The following is an 11,770-nucleotide window of genomic DNA, read 5'->3' on the forward strand; positions in this document are numbered from 1 at the left end:
ACCTGGTTGACGCAAGCCCCCGCCTTGATGAGCTCACCGACCACCACGTCCTGCCCGTTGTAACAGGCCAAATGGAGCGGAGTGTTGCCGTAGGCGTTCACCACGTTCACCTGAGAGAAAGCAAATTGTTAACAGGGTTTTGGTGGTGTGAGTGAACTAGTCCGAGGGCTAACCTGGACCCCCAAGCCGAGCAGGTAGTGTACGGTGCTGCTCATGCCGCTGGACGCGGCGGCGTGCAGAGGGGTGTACGCCTTCTTGTCTTTGCAGTCCACCTCGGCTCCGCTGCTCACCAGTAACTTGACCACCTCCAGGTGACCTAAAAAAAAAAAAAGGCATTTTTTTATTTGTTTTTTTTTGTACAGCCCAATTTAACGCAAGGTCATTCAAACATGAAAACAATTTAAAAAAAAAAAGATACATGAAAGTCATTCTGAATCGTTAGGACATTTAAATACAACAACAGTAAAACAGAAAACTGAAAAAAATATAATAATAATTTTAAAAAAAAGCAAAAGTTGTGGAGAGGCGAATTAAACTAGTCATGAATACACTGTGGTAAATAAACATATTTTTTGGCCTGATTTAAAGGAGTTAACTTTTTGCGACCTTGAGCTCATTTGTTCCACAGGAACATTTTTATTCTTATTTGGAAGACACAATAGTTCCAGACAACCTTGGGGTTTGTCTAGATAGGTCATTAGCGGGCATTTTGGTCCAAGGCCATTACATGTTTTGGAGGCCAGATAGTCTGTGATCTGGTCTCCCTTTGAATAATAATAGTAGTCAAATAGGCAGATTGAATGATGAACTTTGTCATGTTACCTACCCATGTAGGCAGCCCAGTGGATGGCTCTCCTATCCTTCTTGTCAAAAGCATTGATGTTGGCTCCCCTGGACAGCAGCAACTTCACCATCTAAAACCCAAGAGTACATTTTTTTAAAAAGTCCACTTCTGTCGTCCACATTGCAAGCGTCCCACCCACCTCTACATGTCCACTGAAGGCAGCGTGATGCAAAGCGGTGCGTCCCGCCCGGTCCGAGACGTTGACGTTACTAAGCAGCGGCACCAGCGCCTCGGCGCAACGTACGGCCTTGTTGCTGGCCGCCACGTGGAGCGGCGTCTGCCAGTTCTTGTCTCTGGCGTTGACGTCGGCGCTGTGCTTCAGGAGGACCGACACTGCGTCCTAACACAAGTCACGACCCAAAAAAAGTATTTTAAAGTCATGAAGTGTTTACAAATTCCACACAGCCTCATTCTCACACACACAACCTAAGTCCATGTTTAGAGAAGAGTTAGTTACCTCACTACATGAGGCCACAGCTCGGTGAAGAGGAGTCAGCCACTTGTTATCTTTGGCATTAACTCTTGCTCCTTGAGGGAAAGTAAAAAAAAAAATCAGATTAATAATCCTTTCAATGTATGAAATACATTTTTTTGTGTTTACACTTGGAGGGCGCAAAATTAAAACAATCAAAATGGAATCAACGTGGGTGACAGACAGCGTCTCTTAAGCCAATAGCGGCAGGAGGATTTGAAAGTGCTATGATCCTCATTGACACGGCTTAGGAGGTTAAAATAGCGACCAAACTGCACCTGTCACTTTCTCTCCCCAATACCGAGAAACGTGTAGTAAACACGTGCGTGTGTGTGCTGTTCTACTGTCGTGCCAGTGTTGCCTTACAGAAAACCAAGAAATCACCAAGCGTCATCCGTGGCCATCGGATGCGCTCAAATGGCGTCACGGGGTAATGACTCAACTTCCACTGTCGAGCGTGTGACCCAAAAAGATGGAAAGAAAAGACATTCCGCTTGGGGGAGTTTGATAAAAATGGCTTCATCTGATTTTATGGGTTTTTGGGGCTAACTAAATGATGCTCATAGTTGATCATGGTCTTTTTTGGGGGGAAATTCTGAGTAAAGTGTGCTTTGGTGTATGTTTACCTGAGAGAATGAGTAGTTCAATGATCTCCGTGTCGCCCAGGTAGGCGGCGGCATGGAGCGGTGTCCGCTTTTCCGTATCCTGTTACCAAGGCAACATGAATTATGTACATGACTTCATTACCGAGTCCGTATCAGCCAAAGAAAAAAAATTAAAATGCCTGTCCAAATTTCAATAGGTTTAAAAATACTTTTAAAAATCATCATATTTCATATTCTTTTTTCTTATAAAGGTAACAAAGATACTTTCATATTTGAATAAGGAGGAAAGTCATTTCTTGACTTATTCATAGAAACTTGAAGTTTGAAAATTGAAACAAAAAAACATGTTATCCTGATATTTATCCATTTTTTCTTTAATTTTGATGAGAATTTTTGTGATATTGCCCAGCTCTTCTTATCCAGCACAGAACAGGTTTGTGTATTCCAGTGCAGCAGAAAGCAATTGAGCGAGTATGGCTAGAAACAAGTGTCACGTGACTGCAATTGGCGGGGGCCGCAGTTGCTGACGCTAGAAAGAGCTTGTGTGTTGAGCTTAGCAATATTCAGCCCTCAAAGTAAAGCTTAGAGGATTTTTTTCCACTTTTATTATACCGAGAAAGACAGCGATCGATTAAGAAAAAAAGTGAAAGTGGTGTCCTTGAAAATGTTGCGTGATGAGAAAGTAAGGCCTTGAGCTTACCTGAATGTTGACATCTTCTTTCTTGAATATGAGGGAGCGGACTTCATCGGGATCCACGTTGAAGATGGCTCGGAGCAGGGATGGCTACAATAACAACAAGAACAAAGCGGGTTATTTTATGTTATTGTTACATCAGAAATTCCAGGCAGAAGGTCACAAATGGTTGCAAATGGCAGACTTGTTTATGACAGAGAAGCAGCTGAGGCACAGTCGCTCTACTCAAGTTTTAACGCTCTCATGTAAACATGACAGGTCGAGGTGACTTCGCATTGTTGTCTGTCGCCTTTCTATTTATGAAGAGATTCACGCCAAACAAACAAAATCAGAGTCAAGCTAGCTAACCACAACGCCATTACGCTAACAGGCCCCATTTTGACTGATTGTGAGTTTACTGGGCCCTCAGTTAAATCTTGCTACCTCCATTTATTTCATAACATTAAAAGAGTAAGAAGTGGTAAAAGCTAAAGTTACCGCGCGGATCATGTTAAAAAAAAGGAAAAACCCTTCATTTGGAGAGGAAATCTGCTTGGTCCATCACGGTCAGAGTTAAAAAAAAAAAAAACATAGTTCAAAGTACATTGAAGGCGCACCGCAGTGTTTGGAAACCAAGTTTAGAACTACTACGGCTTTGGTTTAATCCCCCGTTTGTGTCATTCATTAAATGACTGCTAAAATTAGCAGAGTGACAACTTGCATAACTGACGTCACGTTTCAACTTGGCGACAGGCATCGCACACGATACGCCACTGGAAACATTTTCATTCACAAATTCACCAAGTCCCAATCCCCCATCCACCTTAAAAAAAACGACCATGACATCTAACCTTGTCCTCCAGGGCGACGGGCCTTCTCTGCCCATGACAGGATCTGCGGTCCGGGGTGGACTTGGGCCGAGGAGGCGGAGGCGAAAATGAAGGTTCATCCTCCTCCACCTCCTCGAGCACCACGATACAAACCCGGCTGGCCCGCTCTGACCGCATTGGGAAGCTCCAGAAGATAAAACGCTCCCAAAAAAAAACCCCACTTTCCAATACACACCCGATGGGAATCCCGGCTTTCACCGACGAATCCCATAAACGCGTCCTCGGAAAGAAACGGCACGCATCTTGACGTCAATTCCCAAACGCTCCCGGGGCTCTGCAGCACGCCTCCTCTCTCTTGACTGCCGTAAACACGAGCGGCGGGAATTCCACTGCGTAACGATGTCGGCGGGAGGCATGCGGCAGAATGAGAGCGTGTCACTCAGGCGCTCGCCACCCCGGTGCGGATGTGCTGGCCAAAAAAACGCCGGCGAGTGTGAGAGGGGGGACGAACGGATGCACTGCGCTTTTCAGCCAGACCGCTGAAGCTAGCTCTTTCCGGAGAGGGCGCCAGAAGGGGGGTTGCGAGAGAGACATTAAAAAACCTATGTAGGGTGGAGGGGGGCGGGGCTGGACATAGCTCACGAATCCATATGAGAAATGTCAACGTTCCAAATCCCAATTGACCTTAACAGCTTTTCCCAGCCGACCTAGCATGAATGGCTACATTTGCCTCCTGGTATTTTTGGGTGGATTACGGGCGGCACGGCTTTTAAAGTCTGCTCATTATTAAAATGGAACAAACGGGCTCTGTTGAGCGACCGCGAGGGCGCCTAACAAGACCAGTCTGTGCGTGTTGTTGTGTGCGTGCGTCACGCCGCCTGGTATTGGACACGGATCCTGAAAGGAGCGAGCCTGCCAAGCCGCACAAACCCATTAAAATCAGAGGGAAGTAACACAGACGAGACAAACTAGGGAATGACAACCAGTGAGTTGATTGGATTCACCCTTCGGCGTTAATAAATGAAGGGGTGATGCTAATGTTTTTCCGGACGGGATTGATAGTGTACAATTTTTTTTCTTATTAGAAAACGTTTGTTCAATAATGCACTGCCCGGCAGCTATGTTTATACTTAAGCACTTGTCTGTACTAGTATCTATATAATGTATTTCAAGCTGTAAAACAAATTCAGACATGTGCCTGTTACCAAAATATACAATACACAACTATGTCCAACTATAAAAATGGAGTTCATGCAAAAACATGTTAACCAGAGAGAAGAAATTGAATTGAAGGAAAATCAATTTCAAATGGTATGGACATCTAGGACCATCGATTGTTTATGATCCAAAAATCTACAGCAGCAATTACTAGTTCTTGTTGCAAAACTTATGAATTGTAGAAAGCCTAGTTTGAAGCAAAACAACTCCAACAAAGAATGAACTTGCCTCAGAGTAAACACAGTTGTGTACTAGCGCAAACAAGATTTAACTTTGCGAGGCTCTCTGGCTCCCAGCCATTATAAATAAACAATACTCTTGCAACTTGGAAAGCATGACAAATATCAAATAGTCTCTCCATCCTTCTCCCTGAGGCTCTTCGGGAGACAACAAAACACATATTGCCATCCAGAGGACAAATTTGACAGAAATAGTATGACCGATTTTGACCCCTGAACCAATTCCTATCCATTCAACATCCAATTCCAACATCCGGTTTTCTGTTAGTAAATGCCACAGAGAACAATGCAAAATGAAGATGGGGAAATTAGTCACAAACTCTTCCGCCTTTGGGATACAAAACAGATGTCTGGGGGAAGCATCAAACAATTAAATACAGGGGGCTAGCAGTAAATAATAATGTGTCAACGCCATTGACAGCAATAGACGTCCAATGCAAAATCGCTGATTAGAAAGTGTTATAAAACGTCAGGAAAAACAGTCGTGCGCAATAACGGGAAAAAAGTACTCGAGTAATTACGAGTACTTGTACTACCATTGTTAACAGGTGACTTACTCGCAGAAAAACAGCTATCATAGTAAAAACCTTCTGGTTATACTCTTCAAAAACATGACATTTGATCTCATCCATCTTCATTGAAAAACATTTTAACAGATGCTAACGAGTTAGCCAGTCGCTATTATAGCGGTTTACAAACAAAGACGCTAACGACACAAAACGCCCCCGCATGCGAAATCAACAAATGGATCCAGTTAAATAAATAGTATATGTATAAGTGTAACAACGGAATAGGCGAAATAAATGAAATTACAATCATCTTTTGTTCGAGCATTCCACGAAATGTTTGTTAGCTTATAGCCTATCAAGCTAGCACTCGTGTCAAGCAGCATCTCTTTAACATCTCCATGAAATACGACAATAATACGCAGATCGACGTGGCAAGCAAGCAAATTCATGACATTATTAGTTATCCGACACACAAAACAGTTTAGTTTAATGGAGCAATGTGTTAAATCCAAGCTTGGAGCTCAGAACTTGGCAGAAAAGTCCGAATAAGCACGCTGGTAGAATAAGGGAAAAAGAGAAAGATCTATGGAAAAATTGACAGTACCTGATCATGTATCTTCATCACAGCCATAATCTTAATGTTATAGGTAAGGGATTTGGGAAATCGCCCGGTAATTAATATAAAAAAAACACACCGGGGAAGACTGGCTATGACGCCGAAGACCATCCATGCAAACCCACCCTCAACTTCCTTCCTGCCACGGAACGTCCACCAGTCCAAAAATGGATGGAAACATATTTTATTTTTTAAATCTGAACGATCTAATTGGGGAATAAATGTAAATCACATAGTAAATAATAGCATAAAATAAATGCCATCAATTAAAATCACAATTTAACATTTGTCAAGAATCAAATCAAAACTGTAACACATTATAAATATCTGTTAGTAAATTAACAAGTCAAAACACTTAAGGGAGATTTGTATTATCATTCAGAACATTTAAAAAAAACAGGCAGAACTGTCTCTGTTCATGATAATGTTAAATTTTAATACCAACCACATTGAAATAGAAATGATAAATATGTGGGTGTTATTGTAAAACAATATGAGTCAATTAGATAAAAAACAGTGAAAATGAAAAACTTAACACATGATTTTCAGTCATCAAAATGTATTAAAAAAATACTTGTACAGCGCCATAATCATTCAGTCATTCAAATTGTTAAGTGTCACCAGGCTTTTTGAACCATGTTTTGTTTGGGCTCTTTTTACCACTACATGACAAAGATGTGATGTTGCATGTGTATCCATATTCACAGCAATGATGACCATCTGCGCAACATTCGCCCTAAAAGCAATGATAACAAGCAGTTAGTACATATTTCCAACAAATAAAACTAATGTTGTAGCAATACTAGTAACAGAAGAGGCCATGATTGTTTGTTGTTATTGTAGTGAAGACTTATAGCACATGAGCTAAACTAATGTACCCATTGGGTATAATGGCACTGAATGTGGATTCTTGCTAATATCAGATAATACTGGTTGTGGCTAGATGAATAAAATGAAAGTTAATAGTGAACCCATACCAGTGGATAAGGACAGCAATTCCATGATTGGGCCGACAACCCTCGGCAGCAAGATGTGCCTTGCGGGCAGAAGAACTGTGAACTACAACGAATGATTCCCAAATCATCTCCACCATCAACGCCATTGTCTACAGCAAGTCCTTTAGGCTAAAACAAGATATCAAGGAGGAAAAAAAAGATGAGAAGTTGACTAATATGTGATTATTTTGGATTAAAATGTAAATAAATTAAACAAACAACCCATTCCTGACCCCCCAAAAAACAATTTTGTAAGCAAATATTCAAAACTTGCACTTTTTTGGGCAATTTTATAAATGTCAATATTTCTTCTGCGACATCCTTTTGTGACACTGGCCACTAGGTGGTGTAAATTTACAATGTGATCATAACAGCCTAAAAAATGGTTATAGGCTGATATCCCCCATAAAGAACTGTTATTATATTATGGTTACATAATTGTTGCAGGTGTCCTCACTCACCTGTCCGTCATTTTCCATCGCTCGAAATGGTAAAACGCGAGTTTCCCGAGAGCTTTTGAGCAGCATCGGACCATTCATCCAAAATTCGGGATCTCTCTCACAAAGCTGGGATGCCAAGTTACATAGAAACCCTTGAGGGCAACAATGGGACATATCAGGGCAGCACACAGCCTGCAGAAAACGGGAAATAAATACCATGAAAAATCATCCAACGCGCCTTAAAAACAAAATATGCCAATTTACGTTGGGATAGCCGCAGCAGCTGTAGCGGTCCCGAGTTTGGCAGCAGGTCGTGTGGTCGGTACAGATGGTTTTGTCGGGGCACGTGTTGGTGCAGGACGCCAAGGTCCAAAAGAAGAGGAAGGTACCCAACATCAACATCTGGAGTGGAGGATAAAAACAAGAGCGATTAGCCCAAATTGTCAGTGAGAGGAAAAAAGTAATCTTGGTTTTGACTTACCCTGTCAACAGCTTCCTGAATTTGTATCGGTGCGCCTCTGTTAATGTCAGATGAAACTTCTCACTTCTCCTTGTTGAGTCTTGCCAATGTGACATGACACCCAAGAAGTCATGTGACCTCTGATTTTAACAGTTGAAACTCCACCCACAAATGTGATTAACATCACTTTAAAATGGACTTTGGTTTGAGGCTTCACTTTCATGTTGCTCTACTCAATTGCTGCCATTCATGGTGGTGGACGTCCAATCCGTTTGGGCTGGGAGAGTCGGCAGCAATTGTGCGGTCGCTGCCGATCATTCCCAGTTGGACAGGATAGGACGTCCATCGCCTTCTCTGACAGCCATCCTAGTTTTAACGTTAAAACAAATATTCCATTAAAAAAACTGTCAAAAAATATTTGAATAAAAAAAATATTGTAGATATTTGCCATATTTGATAGAATAACTAACTATAAAGAATGTTGAGTTTTTTTCCCTATAGATTGGTTAATTTATAAAAGAAAAACTAGAAAAAAAATGCAAAGTTAGATATCTTGTATTTTTATTTTTGTAATGATAATTATACATTTCAAATATTTCCTGCGAGAAATAAAAAAACAATATTCTATATTATTTTAAAAGGTGAAAAGAGCAAATTGTCTGTCACAATTGTACACATTTCCAGCAGACTGTTTAGCAGTTTAATGAAAAAAAAAACAAAAAAAAGAAGAAAAAAACATGCAGAGTAACAGTAAAACGCAAAGCTGATGGAGGTAGTTGCCCTAACTAAATATCAACTTTCATCCAAATAGCATCCTTACACACCCTCCCTCCCACTTCAAATGGATTGGACATGTATGGTGAAATACTAGTTTGTTACCGCTGACTATCGTGCAGCAATCAAGTGTTTTATTTATTTACTTTTTGTTTTCCTTAAGTCCAACTTCAATATGAGGCTGGCGTACCATCAAGCCTCGAGCTTGACATGCAAAGAATGAAGCCTGCATTTTCTTAAAGGGCCAGAACACCCAAAAAGCCACTAAAGAACAAGGATGCACCTGATTGGACGAGGCTTCCCACCCAGCACAGCATTGCAACTGTCCAAATGGGAGCGGTGTGTTCCCGATGGTGGAAAAACAAAAGAAAGCTATAACAAAACAAACAAACTCAAAAATGGCGGCTAGTCCATCTCTGAGTCGGACTGAGAGACCGCCTTCCTCTTCTTTTTTCTGCTGTGCTTCTTGTGCTTCCTTTTGCGTTTTTTCTTTGATTTGTCCTGAGGTGAGAGGTTATTCTTTTGGTTATGAAAACTGATTTTTAATATGCATAGTGTACTCTTACTGTTATTTTCTCTTGTTCTTCGCTACTCTTCTTTTTCTTCTTCACATCAAGCTGAGAGGGGAAAAAAAATGATGGGAAAATAAGAAAAGAAGGAAGTCAGGCAGTAAAATCCGACATTTCACAAGAATGGAGTTTCTTTTATTACTTGTAAGCCCAATTCCAAATTCTTACCATTTCATCTCCATCAGACTCAGCAGACGACTTGGCCTCATTTTTCAATTTCCTTCTGCGGCTTTTTTCCTCCTGGACGACAACATTTTGCCACTTTATCAATGTACATATTTGCACCAAAAAAAAAACGATGACACACTCCACTTCACCTTATTATTGTCGCTTTCTTCTTTCATTCTTTTCTTTTTCTTCTGGGAAGAAAAAAAATACATTGAATGATCAATTACTCACAAAAATTACAAGTTTAAAAAAAATAAATGAGAAAAACCCTTCTTTCAGCATCCGAGTCTACGTCTGTCGACTTCTTTCTTTTCCGCCTTTTCTTCACGGTCTTCTTTTCAAGCTAAAAAAAAAAAAGACATTCGCCATTTTTGATTGGCCCCTCCCAGTCAAAAGGGATTGGACGCACGTCACAGTCAGTGGGGAGACTTACCTCATCTTCTGAATCCAATGAGGAACTGCTGGAGGAATCAGAACTCGATGAGGAGGAGGAAGAAGAAGATGAAGAATGCTTGAGCAGAAGACAATTAAAGCAGTCTTCGTTAGATTTAAGCGAACGTAGAAAAAAAATCAAACTCTATAAATGAAGAAAAATTGGGAGTGGAAAATGGAGGACAACCCTCACCCTACTTCTTTTCTTCCTCTCTTTTTTCTGGAAGCATTCAAAACTTGAAGTGAGTGGAGATTTTACCACTATTTACTTTTTCTAGAGCAAATTCCTCACCTCTTTTTTATCTTTCTTTTCCTCTTTTTCTCGCTCTGTGGCCTTTTTGTCCTTTTCACTGGCGCCTAAAAGCTTTTCTCGGTTCTTGGCCAGCTCTTTCTTCCATCTCTGTGAGCAAAATATTCAACCATTCCATAAAACAATTTGTTTTTTTAAATGGAAAAATATCCATCCTCACTCACCTCATTCATTTTGTCTTCAAAGTCAGCCAGGGCTCGGGAGCCTTTCTTCTTCTTCTCTAGTTGCTCCTTTATTTCTTCCCTGACAAAGATAAAAAAATAAAATAAACAATACTATTCCCAGCATGCCTTGCGGAAAGATATTTATGATTAGTTGATTGATTATTGGGTTGAATAAATTGTGTATTCTTATGGTTCTTGTACCCACCATGTTGGTCGAGGTCTGCCTAAATAATCCTGTATGGTGGGTCCGGAATTCTGCGCCGGGCCCCTGGATCGAGCGGCGGCGATCGGATTTACGTACGCCTAAAAAGACAACAAAAGCAACAATCAAACCAAACATGAAAAAAACTATAAGAAATAATATAGGTGCAGTTATGAGTCCAATGCAACTTTAAAGAACAATGTCTACGTCACTCTGCATCTACCACGTGACGACATATTCGTTCGTAACCTGAAATCGACGTATATCGAGCAGTAATGTCAATAGTGCCACACCTTTTTATTAATAACTCAAATGGAGCTCAAATAACACTATATGAGTCGAGCAAGGTTTAAATCAACAAAACATGTATCTGGCGAAATTGCGCATTATGGGGGGATGCGAATAAACTCTGGTGTGTACACAATACTATGCTAACGTTAGCATGTTCTACGGCCACGTAGCAGTTTCTCGACCAAGCTCACAAAATATCCTGAACGGGTGCTATGTGCCAAAATGTGAAAATAATAATACAATAACAGTCCGTCTTAAATAAAAGTATATTTAGTGGCAGTTTGATTGCCATTAATTGATGCCTATTAGCTTGCTTTGTTATGCTGTTTTGTTAAGATTCATTTGTCGGATTTATGCAAAAAAGGAACATAACTCACCACTCGATTGTCTCGCTTGCCCATTTCGGCTCAAGTGTGGAGGGTGAATTTAGCAGACCAAAAACATTTGTATTTTATGGATTTATAACCAGCGAGTGACGGCCACATTAAAGTATTTTTTTCTTTCACGCGACGGTTTCTTCTTCTGCGTTTGCAAAGGAGTCAAGCAAGCATTGTTGCTGCCGTCTTGTGGTCATTTCTATATTGCACCTTAAAATCTGCTTATATTTCTATTCATTTAAAAAACATTCTTTATCAATGCATTCTAGCAACTACAAAATATAGTCCATTCTTTTCCTTATTGGAATTTATGAACATAATTATTTAGTTAAATAACTTTAGAAATGCAGCAGTCTTGCACACATACCATGTTGAGCAACAACTATAAGCAACAATCCTTCCTTTGACAGTAGTTTGTTAAACTAACAAATATAAAACAGTTACATTGATACATATACTTCTTCCAAATGAAATCCAACCACATTTTTTTTAAAAAGCTGCTTTTTATTGAGCTGGTGTAAACAATAATATGACACCAAATGTTGAATTCATAAAATAATACCATGACTGTTTTTGTTCCAA

General features: G+C 40.4%; 3 protein-coding genes across 7 annotated transcripts in view; all 3 read right to left on the minus strand.

Moving 5' to 3' along the window:
* Positions 1 to 6,144, minus strand: part of ankrd28a (ankyrin repeat domain 28a) — an 11,630-nt gene extending 5,486 nt beyond the window's left edge. For 2 of the 4 annotated variants that reach the window (XM_077743615.1, XM_077743613.1), the window contains exons 1-8: positions 5,995 to 6,144; positions 2,622 to 2,705; positions 1,943 to 2,021; positions 1,302 to 1,372; positions 984 to 1,184; positions 827 to 914; positions 174 to 316; positions 3 to 110 (exon numbers count right to left, since the gene is read on the minus strand). In XM_077743615.1, the coding sequence (XP_077599741.1) occupies positions 3 to 110; positions 174 to 316; positions 827 to 914; positions 984 to 1,184; positions 1,302 to 1,372; positions 1,943 to 2,021; positions 2,622 to 2,705; positions 5,995 to 6,117 (897 nt within the window). In that variant the 5' untranslated portion in view covers positions 6,118 to 6,144. Of the gene's footprint in view, positions 1 to 2; positions 111 to 173; positions 317 to 826; positions 915 to 983; positions 1,185 to 1,301; positions 1,373 to 1,942; positions 2,022 to 2,621; positions 2,706 to 3,445; positions 4,678 to 5,994 lie in introns of those variants that run through there. The other 2 variants (XM_077743611.1, XM_077743614.1) reach the window with 2 other exon arrangements.
* A 271-nt stretch (positions 6,145 to 6,415) lies between these two features.
* LOC144215014 (progranulin-like) lies at positions 6,416 to 8,068 on the minus strand. Its single transcript, XM_077743776.1, has 5 exons — positions 7,923 to 8,068; positions 7,706 to 7,843; positions 7,463 to 7,633; positions 6,984 to 7,130; positions 6,416 to 6,742 (listed from the first exon to the last, which is right to left on the minus strand). The coding sequence occupies exons 2-5, from the start codon at positions 7,841 to 7,843 to the stop codon at positions 6,617 to 6,619; spliced, it is 582 nt and encodes a 193-aa protein (XP_077599902.1). The 5' UTR covers positions 7,923 to 8,068; the 3' UTR covers positions 6,416 to 6,616.
* A 377-nt stretch (positions 8,069 to 8,445) lies between these two features.
* Positions 8,446 to 11,360, minus strand: fam133b (family with sequence similarity 133 member B). 2 transcript variants are annotated; one of them, XM_077744077.1, is made up of 11 exons: positions 11,189 to 11,360; positions 10,524 to 10,621; positions 10,319 to 10,397; positions 10,137 to 10,244; positions 10,038 to 10,064; positions 9,846 to 9,923; positions 9,681 to 9,755; positions 9,562 to 9,600; positions 9,413 to 9,484; positions 9,242 to 9,292; positions 8,446 to 9,176 (listed from the first exon to the last, which is right to left on the minus strand). In XM_077744077.1, the coding sequence occupies exons 1-11, from the start codon at positions 11,210 to 11,212 to the stop codon at positions 9,081 to 9,083; spliced, it is 747 nt and encodes a 248-aa protein (XP_077600203.1). In that variant the 5' UTR covers positions 11,213 to 11,360; the 3' UTR covers positions 8,446 to 9,080. The 2 variants fall into 2 exon arrangements, with proteins under 2 accessions (XP_077600203.1, XP_077600202.1); XM_077744076.1 differs by having other exon boundaries at positions 9,562 to 9,603; positions 11,189 to 11,359.
* Positions 11,361 to 11,770: the final 410 nt, after the last annotated feature.

The sequence above is a fragment of the Stigmatopora nigra genome, chromosome 21, assembly GCF_051989575.1.
Source record: "Stigmatopora nigra isolate UIUO_SnigA chromosome 21, RoL_Snig_1.1, whole genome shotgun sequence".
Classification (NCBI taxonomy): Eukaryota; Metazoa; Chordata; class Actinopteri; order Syngnathiformes; family Syngnathidae; genus Stigmatopora; species Stigmatopora nigra.